Source organism: Podarcis vaucheri, assembly GCF_965113315.1.
Source record: "Podarcis vaucheri genome assembly, chromosome: 2".
Classification (NCBI taxonomy): Eukaryota; Metazoa; Chordata; class Lepidosauria; order Squamata; family Lacertidae; genus Podarcis; species Podarcis vaucheri.
Window position 1 is genome coordinate 55,309,855 of NC_138760.1, and position 27,517 is coordinate 55,337,371.

A 27,517-nucleotide genomic window follows, 5' to 3' on the forward strand; every position below is an offset into this window, starting at 1 on the left:
CCAACCCTAGAACTAGCAAGGGAAGGTAGGGTCTTTGGCTGCATACACATTGCCATTTCCCTGTGTTTCCCCTGTGCTCATACCCCTTGGTTTTGAAACTGTGCACACAACATCAGCCACATTCCAGATCTCTGCTGCAGTTTCTGGGGAAATACTGCTGTTTGAGGCATTTTCCAAACCGGATTTGATCCAATTGAAAAACTTAAGACAAATTCACATTGCAATTAAGCTGGGGTGTGTAGACATTTGAGACAGCCATCATGCAAAGATCACATTTGCACCTGTTGCTTTGCTCAATTTTGCCTCTGACCCCACCCGGCACTGGCATGTGGCCCCTGGAAGGTTGCCCAGTAGGGAATGTGGCCCTCAAAATGAAAACAGTGCCCCATCTCTGGCTTATTCCATTCACCATGGCTTAATAAGCCCCCATTAAGTGCTAATTTATCTAGTAACCAATGACTAATATATATTGCCTTGCTTCTTAAGCAACCCTGTTCTGCTGATGGGGCTTGTTATCCTGCTTCGTTTTTGTCTGAGTGCAGGAGACTCTTTCCTTGTATTGATCCATATAAATCTTTCCGCTCTGAGTTGAAGCTAAAGGGAACAGAGCAAAAGTGCTGCAGTAGAACCTCATCCCAATAGCAGAGCTTATGGTATGGGAGTGTGTATGAGTGCATTCAAGGGAGGTATTATTAGAGGGAAGCAACTCATATCTAAAACTAAGGTCCCCCCCCCCGCTCTTATGTTTGTAACAAACAGCATATCTTCCTGATGAGCTAGCATTTAGAAATCCTTTGTCCACACACTTTGCAGTATGCCATCATAGAAGCTACTTGATAATTTGCAAAAGGAACCTTTCTCGTGATTTTTTAAATAAAACATCGTGGAAATGTACTGTGCTTCAGAGCCCATGTGGTTAATTCACGTTCCAGTCCAGATCTCAACAAAGTAAGTAACAATATACCCAAGTGTTTTGTGCACAAAGTACCTGTGCTATCCATATATTTAAGAGAAGAATTTAGACAGAGCAGCAGTGCAGTCCTATAGTTGGTTCAAAGTCTTGCAGAGTTTAGTGAGGCCTGTTCCCCTGTTAAAGAGTTCTTAGAACTGCAACATCAACAATGATTATATTTACAGGTTATAATAAAAGTGTGCAGTATACAGCTTTGGAAATCTGTGTGAAAACACTGTGTTGTCTCAGTATCCCAGGACCGCATCACTAGATTTCTTAATTCTTCATTATTTGCTGCTGAACATTGTTACCCAAGTCCATGGGAAAGTGTTTGCATTGTTCAATTTATTTGTAACCCTTCCTCTGTAGAGATCACAGGGCAGTATTCAAACAATGCAGCAGCCCAATCACATCTGGAGAGTCACAGGTTCCCCCATCCCTGCTGTACACCCTGTACAGTTCTCAGTTGAACCAAATCAAATTAAACTTTTTTCAGGCTGAGAATTTGAATCTGTCAGCAAATGCACAAATCTAAATTTGCATAATGTAAATTCACAGAGATGGGGAAATAATGGCAGTTTAAGCCTCTGCATCTAGCATTTTTCACCCATTTAAACAGGAATGAATCTGTTTCTTATTCCATAGGCATAGGAAGAATATTTGCTGCTCTGTTTATCATCCTTTCATCCTCACAATAACAATACACATTATTATTGCCCCCCATCTGAGCTAAAAGGCCTCTCCTGCCCAAGGCCACCCCAAAACTGAATGGTTTATCTAGAATTTCAATCCCACTCATCAAGATTCATTTTGCTTCAGTGGGCTATATCCTGGAAATTGTTTAGAAAATGAAAAGCATTCAAGAAGTACCAAGCACTGTTACAACTTGAAGTCCTTTGAGTGGAAGCTCTAAATATCCCTGTTGCCGTTGTTTTACATCACTGCAGAGGGCAATTTACAGCCATGGTTGGGAACCTCCAGCCCATGAACCTAATTAGGGCCACCAAGCTTCCACATTTGGCCTGTGAGGCTGTTTAGACTAATCCAACTGCCCTGTATCTGACATCATCAGCTGTGGGGTGACTAAAGATGGGCCTTGCCTGAAAGGGGTTTTTGCAGGCACCACCAGTCATTTGATCAGTAGGGCCTGTGAAATCCTATGCTTTACTACTCCTCTCCTCACACCCCATACATCCCACTGATGCAATTACTGAGCCAACATTTATGACTATCATGTTGCATGACAGCACTAAAGCTGAAGGATCTATTGTTACTTCCTTTCTTTTTATACCTGCTACTTCCTGATGAGAGATTTTTGTTTGTCCTCCTCTTGCACTTTCTGCTAAGGGTTACCTGAGGTAGGCAGCGTCAGAGAGCTTGATAAATGATCCCTAGGCCCAATGGGGTAACGAACTACTAATCGCTTTCTCAGTTCACATTGGTTATCAGTGCAATTTCAATTTGCTATGTAATGGGTTTGCTCCTTCTTCGCTAGGCTGGAACAGGGAGATAAATAATGTGCAGCCAACAACTCCAGTCCTGTTCCCCCCACCTACCCAGAACAACAACAACAACATGATGTCTCTCTGTTACCTTGAAGCTAGCTGAAATTCTAGCATAGTAAAAGAAGGGTCAGTCAACATGGATGGACATGCAATTGTTGATTCTGTTTCAAGCTTTGTGACCCTGACCTAGCCATTACATTCCAAAGACGGGGAATGCTAATCAGGAATATAATAATAAGAATAAGAATAATAATAATGTGTTGTGTTTTAATTATTTACTGTTTTTTATTCTGTATTTTAGTCTGCGAACTGCCCTAAGATCTTATGGTGAATGGTGGTAAATAAATCTAATAAAATAACGGAGGAAGAAGACAGCACACAGTTCTTTTGTTCAAACAGTGTATTAGGTAAGAAATCTTTTCTTTTTTTAAAAAAGAAAGCAGAACAAGCCTACAATTTTCCACAGAGATAAAGACATTCCATGTACAGTTCTTCATTCAGAAGGTGATCATACTGATTTGAACCGGGATCAGAGGCATTGCTAATGGCCAGTCCAATCCAATCCAAAGAAGTTGAAAATAGTATTCCAGAAAGTGCCGAGGCCTCTGCAAAGCTCACCCCCTTTCCTTTACAAGCCAGCACTTTCTATGCCCACTTGAAATTCTGGAGTACGATTCATCAGTTATGTCCACTGCATCACTAGAACGGAAGGAAGTCTCAGATTCAGATGCAGTGCCCCCAATGATTACCCACATAGCTGGGTATAGTTTCATGTCTTCTTAACATTTTTTAAAATGTTTATTAAAAGGACATTGTCAAGAGAGAATTGTGTCTGTTTCTTTCAGGAATAAGAGAGGGGCACTGGCTTTTCCTAGTCAGGGGGTGGGGGAACAGTGCTGATTTGGGGATTTATAAGATTAAAATCCCCCCACGCCTGCAGATAGTGCTTATTGGATTAATAATGGGCTGAGAGAACGAAGCTGGAGGAATGGAAAGGGAGAGCCATTAAAAAGAACCATTGCCACATTCTGTTAGGGCATAGCCAGGGCTGTGTCCATTATACAAACTTGTGCAAATGCAGAAGACGTGGGGTTTGGTTAAGTAGCGAGAGCAAAATTCAGCCCTCGGAGAACCCCAGCTTTCATATTTCAGAAAAGCAAGAGGCTGGTGGAATCTCTGAAGTCAGACTGGGGCTCAGAAAGTGCTCCAAGTCCAGCACTTCCAGTATGTCTCTCTAAGGGTCCTGGGGCAAGCAATATACGACTATGATGAGGAGGAGGAGAATACGTCAAGCAAATTAATATTTTTTGTATTCATGGAGGATAGTGCTACCACTAGCAACAGCTACTACCAACGCTCACAAAATGCAGCCTCCATGCACGGTGGCAGTGTGTCTGATTAGTAGAAACTGGAGCAAACCGCAGGGGGGTGGCCTGTCTGTTAACTTCCATGGGCCCCTGCTTTTTGCTGTGGGGAAACAGAATGGTGGCCTAGACAGACTTTGGCTGTTCTGGTGGTTTTTTTAAAATATGCAAACATGTTTAATTTATATAATGCATGCAAATCACAGAATTTGATTCTTTTTTGTGGTGCAGAATTTTGATTTAAAGAAGTAGAAGAGGAAGAAGAAAGCAAGCAAGCAAGCAGCACAGTGCGCACATAGCCCTGGAGGTGGCTAAGGCAGAGTAATGGGAATCAAACAGCAAAGAAACATAAGGCATTTGGCTGGCCACCATTGGAAACATGAGGCTCAACAGGGTGGAGAATCTGTGGCCTTGCAGATGTTGCTGGACTCCCAACTCCCATCAGATTCGGGCAGCATGGCCAGTGGTCAGGGGTGATGGGAGTTGTAGTCTATGGCACCTGGAGGGCTGCAGTATCCCCATCCCTGGGACAAACCCTCAGCTTGATCCATCAGGGCACTTCCGATGTCCGTATGCCAAGCGCTGGCCACAAGAGGACGAGAGAGGAAGTCGACTCATTGCAAGGCCTGTGCTCCAGGACCACCTCCTTCCTTGGCCTGGACTTGGGATCAAGAGATTTGTGTGTGTGTGTGTGTGTGATGCTATAATGCCCAAGACTGCCTGACATTCATGTAAGAAAAAGAGAGTTCAATATAAAAACAGGACCCCGCCTCCTCCCTGCCCCCTCGAAAAAACTTCCCCCGAAGAACAGCTACATTAAAAAAAGAGAGAGAAAGGAATAAAGGAAAGAGCATAAAAGAGAGAGCATAAAAATATCTGTGAGTCTTCAGTTCACGCTACAGGCTTCCAAAGAGAGCAGCCAGGGCTCCCACTGTACAACAAAAAGAGTTATACAGAGTTTCAATATAGAGATCTTTCTATATATAGATATATATAATATAATTATATATATGTATATATTTATAGGTATGTATATACATATATATATATAGATATTTATTTATAATGTACGGTGTTCGTTCGTTTGTTTAAAATAGCCGGGCCTGCTTCTTCAGCTCGTTCCTCTTCCACAAGGCCAGGCGATCGAATTCAGCGATGGTCATGCCAAACACCTGGTAAAACTCCTCTGGCGACAGGTGGCGCTGGAGGGAGAGCAGAGACAGGCATCATGTTGCACGGGGCTCATGGACAAGGGAGACAGTGTGTGCATCCAAGCAGGAATTGCAGGAGCGGTGGTACGTAGTGCTGAGGCGAGGCCTCATGCACACTCTTAGAATCATAGACTCATAAAAGGTTATCTAATCTAGTGTTTTTCAACCAGTGAGTCGTGGCATCCTGGGGTGCCTTGAATGATGGTCAGGGGTGCCACGGGCAACACTGGCCTTTGTCCCTCTTTCCTTCCCTCCCTCCTCTGATGCCCTCTCACGTCTCTGCCTCCCAAAGGTTTGTACAGTTGTTTGTTGCAGCAGCCCTGGCTAGAAGCTCTGTAGGTAAATGGTCTTCTGGGGCTGGCCAGGGGGTGCTTCCTAGGCTCCTGTGGGGCAGTGTGAGGAGGCACCTCTCTTTGGGGCAGGGGGGCAGGTCAGAGACCAGGGGTGGCAGCTGTGGCTGCCCAGAGGACTCTCAAGGAGAGTGAATAATAGTAATAGTAATAGTAATAGTAATAGTAATAGTAATAGTAATAGTAATAATAATAGGAGGCTGAGGGGCTGTCAGCTCTGCAGGCAAGGGGCAACCCAACTGGGCCCCTGAACCCCACAGGGGTGCTACAGAAAGAATGTAGTTCGTCAAGGGAGCCGTGGACCCTAACAGGTTGAAACCCTCTGATCTAACTGAAGTCCCTGCAATGCAGGAATATGTAGCTGACCCATATGGGCATCAAACCTGCATCCTTGGCCTTATCAGCACCACACTCTAAGCAAGTGAGCCATCCAGTGGTCTTCTATCCTCATTACTGAGACCTTCAGCTACTGGAGGCCGGCAGAGGAAACTTGGATGTGGCCCGAGGCACTGATTTGGAATGCTTACAGCTGGCCATTGACCAAGCCAGTTAGCTGGGATCTAGTGCAGGGATGGGGATCTCTTCCCATGCTGGCAAGGGTGGGTGAGAGTTGGAGTCTCTAACGACAAGTCTACAGCCACAGACTCCTCATCATTGATATAACGTGCACTGCCTGGATATCCCTATGGGGAAATATACCAGTTGCCAGAAGCCACAGAAGGGGAGTGGGCTTTTGTGCTCAGGCCCAGTTTGCCAAGGTTTCCCACAGGCATCTGGTTGGCTACAGTGAGAACAGGATTCTGGACTACCTGGGCCTTTGGCCTAATCCAGCAGGGCTCTCCCTATGCTCTTATGATACCCCAGTGCGTACCCAGTGGCATAGCTAGCTACATGGGCGCCCAGGGCAGCATGTATGCCCTGCTCCTGGGGGCGGGGCAAGCCACACGGGGGCAGGGCAAGCTGGGCCAGGGTACGCAGCGTGGAGCTTCCAAGAAGTCCTTGCTGCCTCCCCCTCAGCTGTAGGGCAGCTGAGGGGGAAGCAGTGGGCAAATGCAAGCCCCATGCTGCTGTTCCGGGCAGTGCGGAACCTGAAGGTGCCCGAGCCACCATGTCACTCCCAGGAGAGACGTGTGGCTCAGGTGCACTGCAGGCCTCACAGTAAGTGCCCAGTGCCCCCTGCCCCCTAGCTACACCTCTGTGCATACCACCTTGAGCTCCATGATGCAAGAAAGACAGCATATGCATGTAAGAAAATTAAAACATAGCACATTATGGTATCTCATGTATTGAGCAATGTTACAATTTGTATAGTAATAATAATAATAGTAATAATAATGATGATATTTACAGCTATAAATCCCATTTCTCTGTATCTCCAATTGTGAGGTAGAGTAGGGATCCCTTGGTGTCACCGGCTGTTACAACAGGAAGGATATGGTAAAATGTGGAAAAATTATGCTCACCAGAGGTAAATGGCAGTACACAACTGGCTCCTCATGTGGCTAAAGGATCGCTGCTTACAAACGACTGCTTGATAAAGTTATTTTTAGACATCCTTAGAGTGCAATGGATCATTTACACCACGTGAGGATTTAACTTCATTTTTTGATTCAGCATTTTCCCTAATGAATAAGTAAAGCACCCGCAATGGATGCACATTTAACCTAAAAATGTCAAGGGGGGGGGTTGTTCCACAGGTTCCTATTGCAACTTATTCCTTTGATCAAGTACCCTTATAGTGAGCCAGGGTTGGGGTGAGTGGAAATGCTGCCTTGAGCTCTTAAGGAGCAGGCAGAGGCTTTATCTCTGATCTTAGTGCATTAGTGCTTAGCACTAAGATCGAGAAATGAAAGACCTCTCTGCCTGTTCTTCAGGGATTCACACCAGAGAGCAGGCAAAGGGAACTTTCCAGCTGCCAACCGCCTCCATTACTGGAGTGGAACGGCTGGGAATGCTGATTGCATAGGCAAAAGCCTGTCTGCATGCCTGCCTGTCATGTGAGAGTGTATGTCTGTGTGTGACTGCATGTATGAGAAAGTGGATGAGTGGTGTGTGCCTGGTGCATGTATATTTGAGACAAGGGGCGGGGGGGGGGAGAGAAGTAAAGGTGCCCACCCTAGGAACATGGACCCCAGAAGGTTAGTCAAACTCCAGCCTGACCCTTATGCTGAAATAGGCTCCCCACCCCTGAACGAACTGACCAGATTAGTTCCAGGTCCTGGCAGGAGCATTGTGAGAGCCCCCTTACCTCCAGCCTAGTCCTGTCCACATCTTTGGGCAAGCGGTTTCTCCCCCTTGTGGTTACCAGAAGGAGCTCGTAAGGGTATATCTACAGGAGGAGGAGGGAGAAAAACAGACTGCTGGGCCACAGATTTCTAGTCCATCCACAAAAAAAGAAGAAACGGGTAGAGACAGCCTGCCTGGAAGAAACTTGCGCCCACAAGTTGTTTTTGTTTTAAATCTACGACAAACCTTTATCTGAATGCAGGCTGTCATCCACTGAGCATGCCAGGAGTGACCCTAACTTGGCAATATACACCTGAATAGCAAAACCTCAACACAAGATGACACACACAGCACAAAGCAAAAACTCTGGCCTTTTAGGGAAGCAGGCTTGTTGCACAAGAACTTGCAATCAAGTGCTTGAATTCCACTTGAAGGACCCTGAGGACACCTTTGTCCAGGTAGAAGGAGCACTCAAGACCACTGCAGGCCAGGAGTACCCAGGGGAAGAGGAGGCTTTCTTCTGGCCAGATATTGATACAGATCCTGCAGATCAGCATTTCAGGTGGCAAACAGACCTAAGGTTCTAGAATTCTGCAGGATTCCTCGGAAAGTGTTACCTTGTATTCTGTAAGAGATGATAAGAGGGAGGGAGGGAGGGAGAGGGAGAGAGAGAAAGAGGTCAGTGTCTAATCCCTTTTTTCCTTTCCTTTGCAATCATAGAGTCTGTGCCATTGCAAACTCTCGTGATGTTTGCACTAAGAGGCATTTATTATGTCCTATGGGAATGTGAAGCTAGTCACTCAGTATGCAGAGCTGCCTACACTCTGCACTTACAACAAATGAAATGCAGTGCTGCACCACTTATCCAAGTTCTGCACCATGAACATATGAATTAAGTGATCTCTACATATGCAGTTTTTATTGTAATGAGATAGGGCAGCTTGCTTTGAATGCTCTTTCAAGGATTTCCCACTCCAAATCTTTTTTGTGTCTGTGGTTATCCAAGATAACACCCTTAAGGAGGCCCAAAACTGGTTGGACAAGTTCTGCCTGGCAAATCCCCTCCTGTGCGGAGAACAGCATTGATAACATTGGAATGGTTGGCCCTTGCTTGACTAAGGAAATGGCCAGGGAGATTCTGGAAGTGGGGGCTACCTTCAACCTCCCTCCTCACAGCAATGGAATGTGCTAATTTAAATCATTTTGTGAAATACAAGTTTAGACTGAGACAAGATCAGGCTGAGGTAGGGGAGCTTAGCTGGAGCTCTGGAAGCATCATGAGGGCACAAGCCTCCTACAACTTTTCAGAAATCTGATGAAGAAGTATATGTTGGGGTGCTAAGCCTCCAAATATGCTCAGTCTATATATGTGTGTAAATAAACCATATATCAGAACACACCGGACAGTCTGTAGTAACTTCTTTCTAAGGAAACCACACCTTAAGGAAATGCTGGAACCTCTGAAACTTCACTGCTCAGAGAGCTGGGCTTGCAGATATTTCCTAAGTGTGCACAATATATTCTGTGTCTCCTAGTTTTGGGGAAGGCGATCTAGAGGCCTGAAGTCCTACCGTCTGGCTACTGGAAATACTGATCAGCCTCCCTCTTGCACCAGGGATTTCTCCAGGCATTGATGGCACCCTTTCAAGCCTATCTTCACAGCTGTAAGATTTGGACAGGCTTGGGGCACAATCTAAGTCCAAATTCAGCAGTATTAAATCCCATTGATTACAGCAGGAAAGATTTAAGTGTTTACTTATAGGGTTGCCCATACGTACCTTATTACTTAAGTCTGTCAAGCAACTTAAAACAACTTATGCACATTGGGGATTTTGTCTTCACTTTGAAATAAATAACAATAATCAATAACAATATCTATCTATCTACTCAGCGGTAATCTCCACTGAAACCCGTGGGACTTACTCCTAGATAAGTATGCATACTAGCAAGCATTAACTCTTGTATAACATCTCCGAGAGCCTCTGGTACAAGATTTAGGAGTGCTGTTACAGGATTTAGGAGAACACACACTGGGCTCCACCAAAGCTTCTGTTCTCAAACAGAACGCACTCACCTCGCATCCCCCAGTTAACGGCATTCGTGCTGTCGTAATGGAAGAGTTCAGCGCTGGGGGGCTGCAGAGGAAACAACAATACAGAGAAAAGAGTAGTCAGCATGTGAACCAGGAGTGGGGAACCTGTGGCCCTCCAGATGTTGTTGGACTCCAACTCCCATCAGTCCCAGACAGTATGGCTGATGGTCCGGGATGATGGGCGTTGTACTCCAGCAACATCTAGAAGGCCACAGGTTCCCATGATAGAGCTTCTGATAGCTCAGTCAGTACAATATGAGGTTCCTAATTTCTGGGTCGTGGGTTCAAGCCCTACGTTGGGCAAAAGCTTCCTGCATTGCAGTGGGTTGAGCTAGATGACCCTCGTGGTCACTTCCAACTCTACAATTCTACGATTCTATGGCCCATCCTGATATGGGCAATCCCATTAAAACCCGCTCTGCTCTTTTATAGCTACTTCCACCAAAAGGCGCCTGCAACAAGTGTGTGTGAGGCGGTGGCAGAGGAGAGATTAATCAGTGAATTATAGGGAACAACTGAGTGGTGGACCCTAAAGGCCAAGAGCTCAGCCTCCTCCTCCATTTTTAAGGGAAACATCCTTATGTCAACAGTACCCCAACCCACTACTAATAAGACTCCTGTGGCAAGCGACCTGAGAATCATTGCGCTAAAGTTTTGCCCGGGCGAAAGTACTTCTGTTTATTTTTTTTACTAGACTTGCATGCCATCCTGCTTCCAGACAGTTAAAGGCAGCGTACATGGGGTCATCCCATTTTGCTCTCACAAAAATCCTGGGAGGCAGGCAAGGGTGGGGGTAGAGCCAGATACAACAAATGGGACCAGCTAGTGGAAGTACAGTGGGACTTCTCCCCCTCTCCTCCCCACACATTGGCTCTCAATGGGTCGGAGGAGCCCCCAGAACAGCACACGGGGGGGGGGGGAGGAGCAGGAGAGGGGAGGTTGTTCCCTCCATGGCACAGGCATTTCAGCTTGCCAGATGGAACAATCTTCTTAGCCCTACATTGGATCCCTCCCTGAGTTCCTAGCATTAGTGGAACCTGAGAGACTTGTGCAGGCACCGTTCTTTTCATTCTTTTGTGAGAAACTAGCCTTTCAGCGCTTGACTTTGCTACTCCCAATCCCCAGAAAAATTCCTGTGGATCACGCCTGCATTTTCAGGAGCCGCTGTGGCTTTCTTGACCCCTGAGCTCCCACTGAGAATCCAGTCTGCTCATCCCTTCCTGGGGGAATCTCTGCAGCAGCTGTTTCTTAGCAACTGCCTCTGAGCCCCTGTGAGCCCTCTTGGCATGAGGGGAATGTGTGGGCTCCAAGAGGAAGGAAGCACTCCCCACTTTTGAACCCGGCACTGGAACGTCTGAGCCTAGGATTGAAGAGGGCTCAAGAGGTCCTTGGACTTCCTTTTCCCAAAGGGTCAACCAAAGGCTGAGAGTCAGCAGGCCCTCTTACCCTGTGCAGCCCGTTCCTTCTGTAAGCAGGAAGAGAGGCAGATTTTGAAATGAGGGGATCTGAAACAGAGAACAGGTTTTGCAAAAGTCAGAAGACGCAGGCTTCCCCATTGCCTAGAAAAAGGAACAGTCTCTAGCGCACGGGCATGGCAGAAAATTAATTGTAGTAGGAAGAAGAGGAAAGTTTTAATTCTTTACACATGAGTAATACGACTGCTATTGACATTATTATCTTGCCTTCCTCCATGGGGCTCAGAGTGGTGTGCCTGGTTCTCTACTTCCCATTTTAACCTCGCAACAGCCCTGTGAGATAGATTAAGCTGAGATATAGCAACTGGCCGAAGGTCCCCCAGTGATGTTCCTGGCTGAGTAGGGATAGGCCTTCCTAGACCTTGTCAACACCCTAACCACTCCACTTCGCTGTCGCTCAAGGAGTTGCATCTTGAGGAATGGCAGAAGGCATTCCACCAGAGACATGTTTGAGGCAGTAACTTAGAGCTCTCTGTGAACGTAAAAAATGAGTATCTGTTGTTCTTGCATTGCAAAGGGTTGGGCTTTGGGTGCCTTTCAGCTCTTCAACTCTGTGACAAATAAACTGAAAAAGTGGACAATACTCTCCCTTTAGAGGCATTCTAAAATCTGACTGCTGGGCTTGGCCACCTCACCCTGTCCAACAGAAGGGCCAGTCCTGTCTCTCAGTTCCTCCTCATTGAGATTACCGATCTACTTATGGTAAGCCTGACATTGATAGAGGAGCAAAACCCCAGGCTTAACTAAGGGCCTACTGCACTTCACTAGCACAACAGAGAGTAGACCCTCACTTCTATCCCCCTCCCACCCAGATTCTATAGTCCTGAAAGGAAGAAACTACTTTGGTTCTAAAATGTCCTCCTTGTCGGAAGTGGATGAAAAAACACAAAGTGAGAGAGGCAGGAGGCAGAGCGAAACGTACCACTGTCAGCCAGGTAATGTGAACGGGGTGCTGTGGAGGAAGACAAAGCAACAAGTCAGGCATGCACATGGAGTATGTTTCACAGCAGTGCAAGCTTGAACACACCCCACAGGCTGAATCACACATTCAAAGCCCATATGATTCTGTACACAGATAAAGACGGCTGTGAGCAACGTGGCACATTGAGACAACTGCGGTGTGTGTGGCAAGGGAATATCATTGCAATCGTAAAAATGACTGCTAGCTATCTTCAGGTATTACGTGGTTCACATTATGTGGATAGTGTCATTCTGTGGTTTCATCACTAGGTGGCACTGGACTTAGTTGCACCTGGTGGACTCAGGAATTTCCTGTTGCTGTTCTGCTTTGTTTAAGAGAGAAAATAAATTTTCTTGTGAAGCTTCATTAGGGGTGTGTCTTCTAAGAGCCAAACTACAACTTGAGGGGGTGGGGAATCAATGTCAGCTTGACTGATGTAAATATCTCCCCCCCGGGGAGTTCTTAAGATATCTCCAGAGCTTATTATGGGGTGCTGGGGGGGGGAGTTTGACTGTGCTAGTGGGATATATTTTGCTAGTTCCTGCTAGACATCACCTCATTTGAATCCAGCCCTTAGGGAAAAGCTCCCATTAAACCCAATGGAAAATTTTCAATCTAAGCTTCCTGCAGGGAGGTGGGATTTTCACCCCAACTGTAGCAGAAGATTTACAGTGGTACCTTGGGTTACAGACGCTTCAGGTTACAGATGCTTCAGGTTACAGACTCTCCTAACCCAGAAATAGTGCTTCAGGTTAAGAACTTTGCTTCAGGATGAGAACAGAAATCGTGCAGCGGGAGGCCCCATTAGCTAAAGTGGTGCTTCAGGTTAAGAACAGTTTCAGGTTAAGAACGGACCTCCAGAACAAATTAAGTTCTTAACCCGAGGTACCACTGTACCTTCCTCCATCCCAACACACTGTTATCTAGACAACAATTGGACCCCCTGTATCTGCAACCAAATAGAGGAAATCCAGAGATGTAGCTGCACACTATGCATTAAGTGTAACATGTAGCTTGGCTCCTAGCCCTTCATGAGAATGCTGACTTTTTCTCCACTTAGTCATATACTAGGACACTTGACTGTGGAGAAGTAAGTGATGCAAGTGGGGAAGGAGAGGCGGGGGTGCTGTTTAATGCTTTCCCCTACAGCCATTTTGCTACACAACATGCCCTCCCTCCCAGCAGAAAAGCAGCTGAGGAGGGGCCAATTTCGAGCAAATAATAACATGCTGAATTTAACTAGCCTCTCCTCCTCCCCAACCCAAATTTCTCTGCTCAAACTTAATTCCTTCTGAGGCTGTTTTTTTTTTTTTTTTAAAAGAGAAGCTGGAAAGGTAAACATGACTATGTGCCATATCTAGTTTGGACTTTTTAGTAACTAAAAGCAACAACCCAGAATGACTAGCTGCTGTGAGCTGTTGATGGCCCCATCTAGTGGCCAGCTGGTGCAATTGCAGGAGAACATTTTTGCCCCTCACCCACACTCCTTCGGCAGGAGGGGGGCGGGGAAGGAGAAAGGGAGGTGGGATAATGTGGAAGTTCATCAAAGATTAATGAAATATTCCTTCAGGCTCCGGCTGGTAGGGTGCCCCAGGGAAAGCGATAGCGTGAGAGCGTACGTGTCCGAGAAGGTGTGCAAGTTAACCCTGGGAATGCAGACATAGATAAAGGCTTATATATAGTTTGCCAAATAAACTCTGGCATCGTGGAATGCATGATTCCCGTGAGCACGATTGTATTGTCGAAGACTTCTCTGTGTACTCAAGCACTAGGGGGCAGCACATTGAACATTATTCTTGATCCCTGAAATTTTAATCACCCCAGTTTGGTACAATATGCTTGACACACAACAAACAAATGGGGGAAATGACAAGTAATCTCTCCCAACACCAACTCACTGACGAGATGAATGAAGAGAGATTTTGATCTCCCTTTGCCCAGACATGGAGAGGCTTCAAATATGTTCTGTTTGCTATTAGAACCACAAAGATCTCTAGCCAGGGCAGGTGCAGGGTGGGCGGAGCCAGTGTAAAATGGTGCAAAAATGGTGACTCAAGGGGGTGGAGCCAATTGCCTGCTGCACCCCAGGAGCCAGACACGGTTTGCATATTCAAGCTCACTTTTACGTCTGAGCTATTACAGATCAGGGATTCTAAACGGCTTAGCTGCTTGCTATTGCTAAAATAATTGGGAATCAGAAATCCTACTGCAAACCCAAACCACCCAGTGATTCTACTAGCAGATCCTGATCAATCTTATGCACACTTCTGTCTTAGGCTGATTGACTCTCTCAAATGCTTCTCTGTCAAAAGCCAGGGGAATAGTTGGATCAGGCAGGAATGGTCGTGTTGAGAATGCAGTGTGAGACCTAGAAACAGGACTGTGAGCTAAAGGCTAGTGCTGTGTGTGTGATGAGGTAGATTTGAAACACCCAGGTTCATTCTCGGTATGTGAACCTGACCGGCCGTTATTAATGTCTCCATTTTCACTGCAGTTCTAACCTCCCTCAGTCTCACGGTCCCCAACTATGAATGTTGCATCAAGAAAACAATATCAGGCTGGAACCAGTATATTCATAGCAAAACCAGCCAATTTAATTCACTAGAAGAGCTCAGTCGGCTGGTTCTAAATCCACAGACACAGCATCTGATCTGAATTTCCCCTGCACTGGGATCATTCTGCCATGTCTGTGATACCTGCCCACCCCCAGCAAGAATCTCTCTCACACAATAGCAATGCATGGCTTGTGAAAAGACAAGCCTTCTGCACCTCTCACTTCCTTGAAGCCAACCATCTGCTGGCAGGCAGGGGGTAGGTGAAATTTTCCCGATTGCTTACAGCCATTTAAGGAGCTTTCGTAGCCGGCCGTGTGAAGAGCTTCTCTACTGCCTGCCGAGCTGCGGGGAGGAGTCCAGGGGTCAGCGTAGGAATTGGATCGGGCCTTCATTTCTTCTTTCAGTATCAATCTGCCAATGCCAGTCTGGAGCTATCACCGCAAAATATTAAGATGAAGAATATTATAGGAGAGACAGGGAAGGAGGCAAAGACTACATCAGGGCCGGATCCTGCTAGGCAACCCCACCACCCCATGATCTACCATGAACAGCCCTGTGGGAAGGATCCGGGTGTGTGTCAACACTTTAATATTGCTTATTGTGTTTTAAAAATATGTAACAGAATATTACTTGTAAGCCACCTTGATAGGATTTATATCCTGAATACTGAATGGAATACTGAATGGTTTAGCTTATGTAAAATATGCAGGGATTTGTAGTATGTAAACTGAACCACGGAAAGAGAAGAGAAGTCATTGATTTAAGGTTGTTTAAATGAATATTTTAAAATGTAAAATAGAAAAACTTAATGAAAAATTATACAGAAAAAGAGAGATTAGCATAATAAAATGACCTAAAGGAGTAAAAAACCAATAAAATATAATGAAAAGGTGCAGAGGCATTATCGCTGTTGACATGAGCTCAAAGATTTCAACTGTTTTCCCAGTGAAGCTATCAGCACTGGACTACCCATTGCACAGAATGAAGCAGCACCTGAAGATACGGTCAAAGTCCTCAGCAGCCTACCTCCTCTTATGAGGTCGTGAGCACAGCAGCAGAGGCTGGCAAAGTGAGAAACCCTGAAGGCGCTGCTACCAGCCCAAGGAGGAAGACAGCCTTTGGAAGTTGGGCTGGAGCAGCGTTCCTAAGTTCAGTATAAAATGGGCAAACTCACCTTATGCATCCCTCGATCAAACCCATCTTCTTCTCCTCCTGATGAGAACCTCCGAACTCGTGGTGCTACAAGGAAGTGGCGGCAGGGCAGTCAGTTCAAAGAAATCCCTTGCATGGCATCAGGTTAAGACAGCAGCCATGAATCTGGGGACTTTGCTAGGGTTGGGGCCAATGTTGGACGTGCATTTCTGTAACCCAAAGGGGCCTGTGCTCCTTCTGGCATGAAGCTTGGGACAGACAGTAGCATATTCTTTTCAGGTATTATAGCTGGGAAGGGCCAGAGCTTCCGGTTCATGGAAGGTGACCAGCCACAAAGGCAAACAGGGCTCCTGTAACTTTCAGAGCTTTGCAGAAGAGGGAATTTCAGCTGGTGCAGCTTTCTGCCCACCTTGATATTCTAGACTGAGAATGGGGAACCTCCAGATGCTGCTGGACTCAGCCCAAGGCAGCATGGTCTTGGGATGATGGGAGTTGCAGGCCAGCAATATCTGCAGGGCTACTGTTCCCCATCCCTGTTGCAGACCATGCTTAAAAGGTACAAGAGCCCAGTCCTCCTCTGAAGTTGGATATTTTGGCCCTTTCCTCTCCGTTTCAGCATGGCCACTGCATGTAGGATCACACACACACACACACACACACACACACACACACACACACACATTCCTGGAGCTTTTGGTGACCTGGTGTGGAGAATGTTACCTTTAGGTGAGCCTTGAAAGGTCCAGTATTCTGTTTCAGAGTGGTAATAAGGATCTGGAGAGTAGGCCGGGCTATATTTGGAGCTCTGGGCAATATCCTCGCTGGTTTTGCTTTTTGTGGCTGCAGATAGGGTATCTGCAAAAGCGAAAGAGAGAACGTGTGAAAGACTGGAAGGACAAGGGGAGCTCTTCAGAAGGGTCTGGCAGCAACGACACGCGAGGGCAGCAGAGGCAGAGGCATCATTCCAGGACAGCTCCTACCTTATATAAAAACAAGGGCTTTGTTTTTAAGGTGAGAAAGGAACAAGGGGGAAGGGAGCTATGCCTGCTCTGTGTCCCCACTGCTCACTTCACCAAACCCCTCGCTGGTGCTGAAGCTGGTACCAGGGTGGGTGGGTGAGTGGGAAGAGACATCAGGAGAGAGGCTTTGTGGGAGGGAAACCATGGGCCCTCTCCCTCCATTGCTTTTGCACTTAAAAAATGCTTCAAGCATGATCAGAACAAACCCAGGTTTAAATGAACGGTCCTGCTGCTATCATGCCTACCGTAATTCAAACTTTCCTTCCAAATCTCCAGATTTTTTTTTTTCTGAAACAGGGGCAAATGGGCATGGTAGTAACTGGCTACCTCTCTATAGAGCTTAGGCAAATGCAGAGCAACAGAGCAATGCAATTCTGCTATTTTCCACTTGCCGGTATTTTATTTATTTATATGTTTATATACCACCCTTTTTCTTCCAAGGAGCTCAAGTTGGTGTACCTGGCTCTCCTCCCCCCACCTACATTTCATCCTCAGAACAACCCTGTGAGGGAGGTAGCACTTACCCTCGGTCAACAAACATGTGGCACCCTGTAATTGCACCCCATCCCAATTGCTTCACCCAGGAGACTCCCCTGTCTGTTTAAAGCCAAGCCTGGAATTGCCTCCACGGCAGAAGTTTCCAAGCTGGAGCACAACGCAGCTCCATGTAGGTTACTGGCACAGTTCACTCTCTAGATTCAGGAAGGGCTGTGTGGCTCAGAGGGGCAGGGTGTATGCTTTGCATGCACAAGTTCCCAGGTTCAATCCCAGGTATCTCCAGGTAGAGCTTGGAGAGACTCCACTCTGAAACCAAGGAGAGCTGCTTTACTGGTCAGTACTGTAGACAACTCAGGGACGCAGGTGGCACTGTGGGTTAAACCACAGAGCCTAGGACTTGCCGATCAGAAGGTTGCGGTTCGAATCCCCACGACGGGGTGAGCTCCTGTTGCTCGGTCCCTGCCCCTGCTAACCTAGCAGTTTGAAAGCACACCAGTGCAAGTAGATAAATAGGTACCGCTCCAGCAGGAAGGTAAATGGCGTTTCCGTGCGCTGCTCTGGTTCGCCAGAAGTGGCTTAGTCATGCTGCCCACACGACCCGGAAGCTGTACGCCGGCTCCCTCGGCCAATAAAGCGAGATGAGCGCCGCAACCCCAGAGTTGTCCGCGACTGGACCTAACAGTCAGGGGTCCCTTTACCTTTACCTTTACTGTAGACAGCAGCGATTTAGCAGGATCAATGAACCGACTGCTGCTTACATTCTCATCCTTTATGTGAGCGTTCCCCAACCTGGTGCCTTGCAGATGCTGTTAGACTACAACTCCCATCATCCCCGACCATTGGCCATGCTAGTTGGGGGCTGATGGGGGCTGAAGGGGAGGGCACACCAGGTTGGGGAAGGTTGTGTTTATGTCAATAAGGGAAGCAGAAAGCAAGTGGCACAAGCTTCGTAGATAAGTGCAGCACTGGGGCGGGAGGTAGCTGGATGAGGGCAGGGAAAGGAAAAGCAGTGGGAGGAAGGGGAAAGAGGTCAGGCAAGTGGAGGAGGGTGGGAGCAACCCCCCTGAACTAGCAAGCACCCTGAGACAGCAAGGACCACATCAAAAGTGAGACACTGGAGACATCGGGCATGGCCCAAACTGGGTCAGTCTTAGGACCAAACCAGACAAGGGGCCAGTCACATGAAACTCTATGGACTGCTTCCAAAAATGTAAAAAGCAAATGCAGAGGCTGATCTAGTTTGGGACCTTGGGAGACATGAGAGTCCTGATCTGGATTAGTCCCCTCATGTCTGCCCTTTGCATTGGACAGAAAGCTCCCATTTACTCCCAGGGAAGCTTTTCTGTAAATGAAAATATAATGTGGAGAGTTCTGATCAGGACTATAGATGAGGGAAAGACTAAAGTCCCCTAACCCCCCACAAAAACCCTAATCCACATCAACCCTCTGCCTCCCTGCCTATTGTTGTTGTTGTTGTTGTTGTTGTTGTCGTTGTTGTTGTTGTTGTTGTTATTTCACATGCCTCAAAACAATTTACAGTCATTAACTTTATCACTGTATTTTATTTATTTAACAAAATTTATATGCCATTTGATTGTAGTAAAACCTCCGTTTACAAGAAAAAGAAAAAGCCATCCATACAACTGCTAATGGCATGAACGGCTTCCCATGTAGCTCGGCCACCAGAAAAGAGCCACAGGAAGGAACAGTGAAAGAGAATTAGGGTATGATTTGGTTTGGGTTGACGGGTTGTTATCATATAGAATAGCTGCCTCATGCAGCCTGTACTTAGCAACTCATCATCATCATACAAGCCTCAGATCCTCCCTATGTCCATGTTTCCGGTCTCCAGAAACCTGTATCTATGGGCCAAAACAGATGAAAATTACTTGTGCCACCCTGCTATCCCAGCTGCAATTAACAAGCTCCTACTGGTGCCAATGGAAGTTTATACTAATATCAGCTTTCTTTAAAAATGAAACACACAAACCTCCCCAACCCCCCACATATGATTTAATCCAGAATTAATCCAGAATAGCAATCCATCCTAATAAAGACCAGATCCCATAGGTTGGTTGGCCACTGCAACAACAAGGCGCTGAATTAAGTTACCCTTTGGCCTGATCTAGCTGAGTTTTTCTTATGTTCTTATCACACAGACTCACTTTTTTTATTTCTGCTTTAATTAACAAGGAGCAACTCTCATTCCTGGTTTGATACGCTCAAGAATAAATAAAGTGTGTTAAGGAGATAACTGGTTTTGAGCTATTTTGCTTTGAAAATATGCCCTTAAACGTGCATTAGAACAAGCAAAACTTTGGACGGTGCGTACAAGAGGATTTTTATAGAGCACTTAGGGATAAGTAATCTGCATTACGTGATCATGCATTAAGTCCACAAATGTATTTATATATTTATATATATATATATCTTCAGAGAAAGCTATTTTATGTCCTAATAGAAGGGCAGATTTTTTCTCTCTTAAGCTTTAAAATATCCAAGGCTTGCTGGAGGAAGTCAGAGGGCTTCTCAGGAGCAAGGCATGGTGAGGTTGTTGGTACCAAGAAGAGAGGCAAAGGGAGATACTTACAATGCAGTGGGGAGCAGGCAGCCAGCAGGGCAGGGTGTTAGGCAGACAGCGGAGGAGGAAAGGGGGAAGGAAAGAGAGGAGACACTCGGTTACCACATTCAAGGGGAAAGCCACAAGACCCTTCTAAAACAAGAAAAGCAGATTGGTGAGTGCAGAGCAAGCCCCTCATTCTCCTCACTGATGGGATCTGCCCAGCAGAGGGCGCTCCTCCATCTTCCATGGGCCCCAAGAGCTTTGACTCAGAAGAAGTCTGGAGGGACATTGTTTCTGTAGTTTCCCAGGCCCTGTGGGTGCAGAACATCTAGCCTCCAAGCTTGTAACATCCAGTCCCACACCTCCAACTGATATTCCTGCTAGGATGCTTCATGGCCGTCTCATGTGCCTTCCTCACCTTGTACAGTCTCCTTATCCAGTGACAGTATGGCCACCCACCCTGGGGACAGGCACCAGACCTTGGCTTTATCTTCTGCTCTTCTCATTCACTCATTTGCCCCCATATTTAAGTTCATTGCAAAACCATATTGTTTCTCTATGACTTTGCAAAAAGACAGCTCTTCTTCCTTTCTGCTCTCTTAGCAAAAAAATGAATTTTAAAAATCTACATTATGCCCTGATCATCTCTCACTTTGACCTTTGGGCTTTGATTGTCTCATGTCGGTCCCCTCCTGCCGGTGTGGCTAGATGGCCCCAACCTCACCCCTGCCCTGATGCATCCTGGGAAGCAGCAGTGATGCTGGTGTCAAGGAGGCAACTCCATCATATTGCCCCACCATGCTAGCCACTCCTGGTCTCCAGCAGTTAGCTGCCAATATCATTTATGGTACTTTTCTCACCATGACACTCTCCTTCTTAAATCCCTACATTGGCTTCCTGTGCATTCCTGGACCCCACACAAACTCCTCATCCTTGCATTTAAAGCCTTCTGTGACCTTGACCCCTTCTTCACTTATATCCTGATACCTTCTTGCCTGTGACTTTCAGCAGTCCAGTTAAACCACTTCCCAAATGTCTCTTTTCCCTCAAAAAACTCCACCCATTCTCCTTTGACCATAATGCCACCTCTTCCTTCCACCAGATCCCTCCTCAAAGGCCATCTTTTTTTATGAAGCCTCTGGTGCAACTCCATGCCCAGCCATTACTAGGTCAAAGTGCATCATATTGCAAAGACCACACTTTCCTCTCCCTTTCACCCCTGCCTTCCATTTTCATTCTTGCCCTTGATGTCTCCCTTGTGTGGCACTTTAGATTGAAAGCCCCTTGTGGGAGGGACCTGAAAAATTCCATGTGCATGATTGGTGTAAATAATACTAATACTAATATGAATGATGGGTGTAATAACTGAACTGGCCCTATAGCCCTGTTGTTCCCTTTCACCAGCAAGAGAGTAAGGATTGTCAGCTAAATAGCCCATTTCTACTTTGAGTTCCTTATGGATGAGGAGACCCAGGCAGACTTTGACCTTTTTATATTCCTAGGACAATGTCTGAAGGTCCCTGACCTAGAACATGCCCCAATGTAAGTTCTGTTGCGGTTTCCTTTTCAGAAGTCAGAGATACTCAGACTTGTATTCTTTCCCCCATTGTGTCAAGGTCTGGCACTTGGTAAATGTCAACTTGGTATATAACTTTTGCAAAGCTCACAGAGTCACTCCACACTCAATGTGCAGCACTGTCGCGAAAGCAGAACTGGACTTGGTTATTATGTGTATCCAAATATGTGTCAAAGCCATGCCCAAACTGTACCGTGTCTTTTATAGATGGGGGGTTTCCGGTAGATGTTACTCTCTGCAGCAGCTGGAGGCAAAAAGAAAGATAATAAAGGAAAGAAAGAGACAGAAAAGGAGAGTAGGAGCCAGTGCGCCAATGTTTCAGAATCACAAGAGCCGCCACAATTTGTGGGTAAGGTCCCCACCCACAATCCAACTGCCTGCTTACTCCATTCAGTGTTTTTCTCCTCACAGCCTTATTTTAAGCAGCTGCAAAGCTGAGATAGGTTGGGAGCTGGTTTGATGGGGGAAGAAGGAATCCATCCTACTTGGGGTGATGTGTGCTACAGACAGCCATACGACAGAGAATGCGTCCATGAGATCATGCTGGGAGCATGCTCACCATTAAAAGCATGCAGGGTCAGGCAGACATTTCTCCTTCTGGCACAGTTGATGGCTTGCCTTCGTTCAGGGGAAGGGAAGTCCTAATTTGGGTGGTGCTCATGGCCACGTCTTTCTCGTCTGCCAGTGGCACAGGATGATCTGTGAGTCGGTTCCTTGGAGACAGGGCTGTAACCCTCATCCCATCGTTGCCCAAGAGCAAAATATGTCTGCCAGGGTCTCTTAAAATGAGAGAGCAAGAGAAGCAAAGCAAGCTGGGAACAGGAACTACCCTACCAGCACAAAGGCTTACTGATGGGCTGGGCAAAGGGCCATCCATAAAAGACGTCAGCCAAATCTACTGGGGCGCTCATCGTAGGAACACCGTTTCCAGTGGCGGTAATGAAAGAAAGGAAATGTGACAGGGAAAATTCCAGAACTTCCAGGCTGTTCTAGGTGAAATGGACCTTTTCCTTTCCAATAGCCAAAGCAGTCAAGGCCTTAAGCCTTGTGACTCCAGGTCTACTTCATCCTTCTTCTCTTACACTGTGAGTTCAAGGGCCCCTCATGAAAATCTGCAAGTGTCTCCTCCCACTCTGCTAACATGGGTACTGCCAGGATCAGCTGCCAAGTAAAATTTGGATTTCAACACACAGCTAATTGAGGGGAGGAAAAAAATAAAACAAGCCACCAGGCATGGATTCTGTCACTTGTTTTCATCCACCGTGAATCCTGCCCCTAACAGATCCGTCCTAAGGCCCCTGAGTTTCTTTTCTTGACTTGTTTAAATGACTTGAGATCAAAATCTTGGAAATGGCTTCAGGTAGGAGGGGGTGTGCGTGTCAAAAAGGCACCCTGGTTTGACTTGCCCTAGGTCAATCTAGGCCGAGGGCTTCCACTGCTGCCAGGTGTTTGGACAGGTGTTGGCCTCACGTGCTTGGAGTGAACTAATGATTCTAGATTCCCTTTGCGAGCAAAGCTGATGACAGGCTGCGCTGTCGGGCAGGTGGGGAGGGCACACGTGTAACTACTTGTGTACTGAAAAGGGGCAGGTGTTGCCCTCCTTCCCACCCTCCCTGCAGGAGGGGCGCGGCAGTGGCCCTTACCTGGTGGCCCCTGGAGTCTCTGCTGGAGGGGAGCAGCCATCTGGCAAGCCCAGTTAAATCTGGGGGAAGGGTGCAGCGGGCCCTGAGGGGAGCAGGAGGAGTATAAGATAAATTATCTGTCAAGGATGGGTGCAGAAGAGCTCCTAGCTGACAGACAAGCTCTGCCTTGTGGTCCTTGAGGGGGACAGGAGGATCTTTTCTTTGCAGAGGCAGGAGAAGCTGCACGGGGAGGGTGAAAACAAACTTGGGGGGAGGTGGGGGTTGAGGCTGCAGGTCTTGTTTATGGATGGCCTCTGACATGCGGATGTCTCTTGCTGTTGCTAGCTGACTCTAGGCTGGCAGTAGCACTACTCATGCAGTATGCACACTTGGCGCATGCATGCGTGCGTGCATGCATGCAAAAATAAAACCAAAACCCAAAAAGATACAGCGCTCCTTCACAGGCTGGCCAGAGGCCTCCAGAGCCTACCTGGAATGTGGAAATGCTTAGGAGCTTGGTATGAGGTTGGTGTAGAAGACCTCACATCTAACTGGCTATAGTAGGGGGAGCTGCGCCCGCTCTCTGTTCCTTGAAAGAGCAGATTGGAGGGAGCAGCGGAGAAAGAAAGAAAAAGAGAGAGAGAGAGAGAGAGAGAGAGAGACAGAGAGAGAGGCAGAGGAGAATTGGTGTTAGAAGCAGCCATGTTAGAAGAGTAGCAAGCCACCTGTGAACCAATGACGGGGATGCAATGAATGATGGAGTGGTGGGGTGGGAGGTGGTCATGAAGACTCCTACACGCCACGGTGAGGGGAGGGGTGCTGGGTCCACCGATGAAGAGGAGCCAGAGGAAAATCCCACAGGTGCATGTCATCAGTGGCAGTTCTAAACCTATTCCAGTAGTACCCAAAATTCCATGCCAGGATTTACCTGGCAGCGCTAGCTGGTGCCAGAGGTGCAGGCTCAGTGATGATTGTACAACTTAATTCATTTTGGCACAGGCTGAGGTTCTGGTGGGTGGGTGGGGGAATATGCTACAGGAGACCCAGAATAAGCCAGTTCTGCTAGACATGCTTTTCTCTGCATTTTTTTCCTTCTCTGCTCTGCTCTTTTTCCTAAGTGCAACATGTCAAAACCCAGTGCCAGTTGTGTCCATGCTGAAGAACTCCTTAGCACCTCTGTCCATGTGCCTATGATTCCCGGCGCATCCGTTGCTTCCCACATCATCCGCTCCTTTCCGTTTCACCACTAGCGCAGGACCTTGAAGTTTTGAAGTGGCCACAGAAAAAGGAGAGCAGCATATGCACCAGTGGAGTTTGAAGACCCAGTAATCAACCCATCTCTACCCTGAGGACAGACAGTAGCAAAGTTGGCCAGGTGTCCAGCAACGTTCCTCCGTAAAAGAGGAAACTGGCCAAGGGGGTGTGTCCTCTTTGCCCTTCTCCCCACCACCACTGAGACGTGAGGCTTCGCAGTGCAAGCTCTTCTGGGAATGGGAAGATGTTCAGGCCCTGAATGTGCCTTGGAGAGAGGCGCATATGTCCTGATGATGCCACAGCGCTGGTTTCTGCTTCGCATGTGTACTCCGCTTACCTGAGCGATAATAATGGTGCGGTGAGCGTGGGATGGTGGGGGACATGCCTTGGCGGCTGTAGGTGGGGGAGTCGATGTAGCCGGGGCTGGAGGCTCGCCTCTGTCGGATGTCCATGCTTTCATAAATATCCTGGGAAAGGGAAAGAGCAGTGATGGCAAAAGACTCAGCCCTTAGGGAAGTGCAAGCGCATGAGACCCCTGGCCAGTGATGTGGGTTTTCTGGAAAATATGGAATTGCAAGATATTCCAGAAATGTTTTCCTATGCAAATACACAGGGTAATTTGCCTCAGAATATTTCCAGTTTGCATTGGGGGGGGGGGAATTCTGATGCCCTAGAGCAGTGATGGCCAAACTTGGCCCTCCAGCTGTTTTGAAACTACAATTTCCATCATCCCTGACCACTGGCCCAGTTAGCTAAGGATGATGGGGGCTGTGGTCCCAAAACAGCTGGAGGGCCAAGTTTTGCCATCACGGCCCTAAAGAGTGATCTATTTGAAAATGTTTATTTTATTTGTACTTAAAAACTTTGAAACGTCTCTGATATTTGCAGTTGGCACCCCATCACTGTTACTAAATGAACCTACGGACATTTTCCATGGAAAAACAAAGCATTAGGAAAAGTTTCTGTCCCACATCACTGCCCATGGCGCAAATCCTAGCCCTCTACTTTTGATTTAATTTTGTTCAGGGCAGACTGTTCTCTTTCCAGTCAAGGGCAGTGTGTGTGTGTGTGTGTGTGTGAGAGAGAGAGAGAGAGAGAGAGAGAGATTACAAAGACAGTTTGCTTTACCCTGAGCATTCCTAATTTAACATTGGGGATGGTCACCTTCCAGTGTCTAACCACAAGGCTTAGTAGCAATGCAGTTTGACCCTTCAGTACCCAGCCAAGGGGCTTTCATGGTCCAGCTGTCAGCAGACAGTTCCTCAGCTCAATGCCACATGGGCCCTCATATTAGTCCTGTGTGCCGTATGATTACCTGAGAATACGGAGAGAGTGTTCCAAGAGACTAGAAGTGACGGGAGACCAGAGACAAGCCACGAGGGAGTGAAGAGCGAGGAAAGAAAGAGAGTGGGGGAAAATGATTACAAGCTGACATGACTGCTCAAGGCCACAGCACAGTTCATCTTCCCGCAAGTTACTGTCCACTTAGCAAGACCTACAACCTTATTAGAGCTGTCAGGGGATTGAGGAAACCTGGGAGGGAGACTCCAAAGTTAACACAAAGGAGGAGCAAACGTGTGTGTGTGTGTGTGTGTGTGTGTGCGCGCGCGCGTGTGCGTGTGTGCATGCAGCAGGAGTCCTCACTGGAGTTCCCCATCTTTCAATGAACAGCCCACCCTAAGCTCCAGCCTTTTCCCTTATTGCCTCCACATTTAGCAGTCGTTTTTTTAAAGCTCTACATGTGAACAAATATGGGTTTAATATACAGTAGAAAGTAAGATGGCACACCCAAGACTACGGATATTATATTAAGCTCCATAGGATCCTGCTTTCACTACTGTAGGGGATCAGCACATATCATAAAGGATGAGTCTAGCATGGCAGATGCCATCAGTATGACACATGAATCTGGTGGGCCAGCATGAGCACCACATATTCCATGTATCAGACTTATGCTTGCTCATTCAAACATGGTAAAGATGCAGTCCTTTAGCAATTCCACTCTACCTTCATTCTTTTCTTACTTCTTTCTCGGGGGAAATGAATGTCTGCAGTGGTTCTGACCCACCCTGCATGTTCATCTTGAACTGCTGCTTCTCCTCCACAAGATACAAAGTGCTTTTAGCACACTCAGCGATAACTCGGGTTACAGGCACTTCAGGTTACAGATGCTTCAGGTTACAGACTCCGCTAACACAGAAATAGTACCTCGGGTTAAGAACTTTGCTTCAGGATGAGAACAGAAATTGTGCTCCGGCGGCGCGGCGGCAGCAGAAGGCCCCATTAGCTAAAGTGGTACCTCATGTTAAGAACAGTTTCAGGCTAAGAACGGACCTCCAGAATGAATCAAGTTCTTAACCCGAGGTACCACTGTATTCACAAGAAGAATGCTTGTGAATGCAAGAGCGAAGATATGAGGTACCATTCCTTTTTGGAAAGCCCACTCCTAAGGCTTTCCAACTGCAGCCAGTGGCGTAGTGTGGGTTGTCAGCACCCGGGGCAAGGCAAGTAATTTGTGCCCCCTAACCTGTGGATTTGCGCCCCCTAACCCACGGATTTGCACCCCCTAACCCTAACCCCCAGATGTTGCGCCTGGTGCGGCCGGCCCCCCCTGCACCCCCCACGCTACGCCACTGACTGCAGCAAACGAATCAACACTCCCGACCCAGCCTGGCTACAGTGCACTCAATAGAGGATCAAGAAGAGCCCAGTTCAGTGCAAGCAAGAGGCACCTCATGTCAGGAAATCTGCAACTGGAGGCACACCATCTCTGAGCCCTGCAAAGTGAGGCTTCGGTAAACAAGGGGAGAATGTGCACGCTATACCTTTAAAGCACATTTCCCTCCTCAAAGTAATCTGGGTGCTGGAGTTTGTGAAGGATTGCTGGAGAAAACTGTGGCCTCATCCATGCATCCACTTGTCCCGCTGCTTTCTCCCTGCAAAAATCTGCTCTTTACCACCGAATCAGAGCAAATGTCGATCGGGTTTTGCACAGATTGATATTTGCTCTGATTCAGCAGTAAAGAGCAGGTTTTCCTAGGAAAAGCAGTGGGGCAAACAAAAAATCGCCCGGACCTGTGCCTAGGAAGAATGGGACACGCAGAAAACCTCTTGGATCCATGGTTTATAGGCATGGGACAAG

At 47.1% G+C, this 27,517-nt stretch overlaps 2 protein-coding genes across 17 annotated transcripts in view; one reads left to right on the forward strand and one right to left on the reverse strand.

The window, feature by feature from the left end:
- SH3TC2 (SH3 domain and tetratricopeptide repeats 2) overlaps window positions 1-27,517 on the forward strand; it is a 350,436-nt gene that overhangs the window by 121,871 nt on the left and 201,048 nt on the right. The window lies entirely within an intron of this gene.
- Window positions 2,840-27,517, reverse strand: part of ABLIM3 (actin binding LIM protein family member 3) — a 158,412-nt gene continuing 133,734 nt past the window's right edge. For 3 of the 16 annotated variants that reach the window (XM_082213032.1, XM_082213040.1, XM_082213034.1), the window contains 13 exons: window positions 25,691-25,720; window positions 24,713-24,842; window positions 23,612-23,710; window positions 21,693-21,743; window positions 16,564-16,698; window positions 15,866-15,930; window positions 14,975-15,122; window positions 12,098-12,127; window positions 11,147-11,205; window positions 9,675-9,743; window positions 7,631-7,711; window positions 6,731-6,797; window positions 2,840-5,023 (listed from right to left, as the gene is read on the reverse strand). In XM_082213032.1, the coding sequence (XP_082069158.1) occupies window positions 4,971-5,023; window positions 6,731-6,797; window positions 7,631-7,711; window positions 9,675-9,743; window positions 11,147-11,205; window positions 12,098-12,127; window positions 14,975-15,122; window positions 15,866-15,930; window positions 16,564-16,698; window positions 21,693-21,743; window positions 23,612-23,710; window positions 24,713-24,842; window positions 25,691-25,720 (1,017 nt within the window). In that variant the 3' untranslated portion in view covers window positions 2,840-4,970. The other 13 variants (XM_082213042.1, XM_082213043.1, XM_082213046.1 and 10 more) reach the window with 13 other exon arrangements.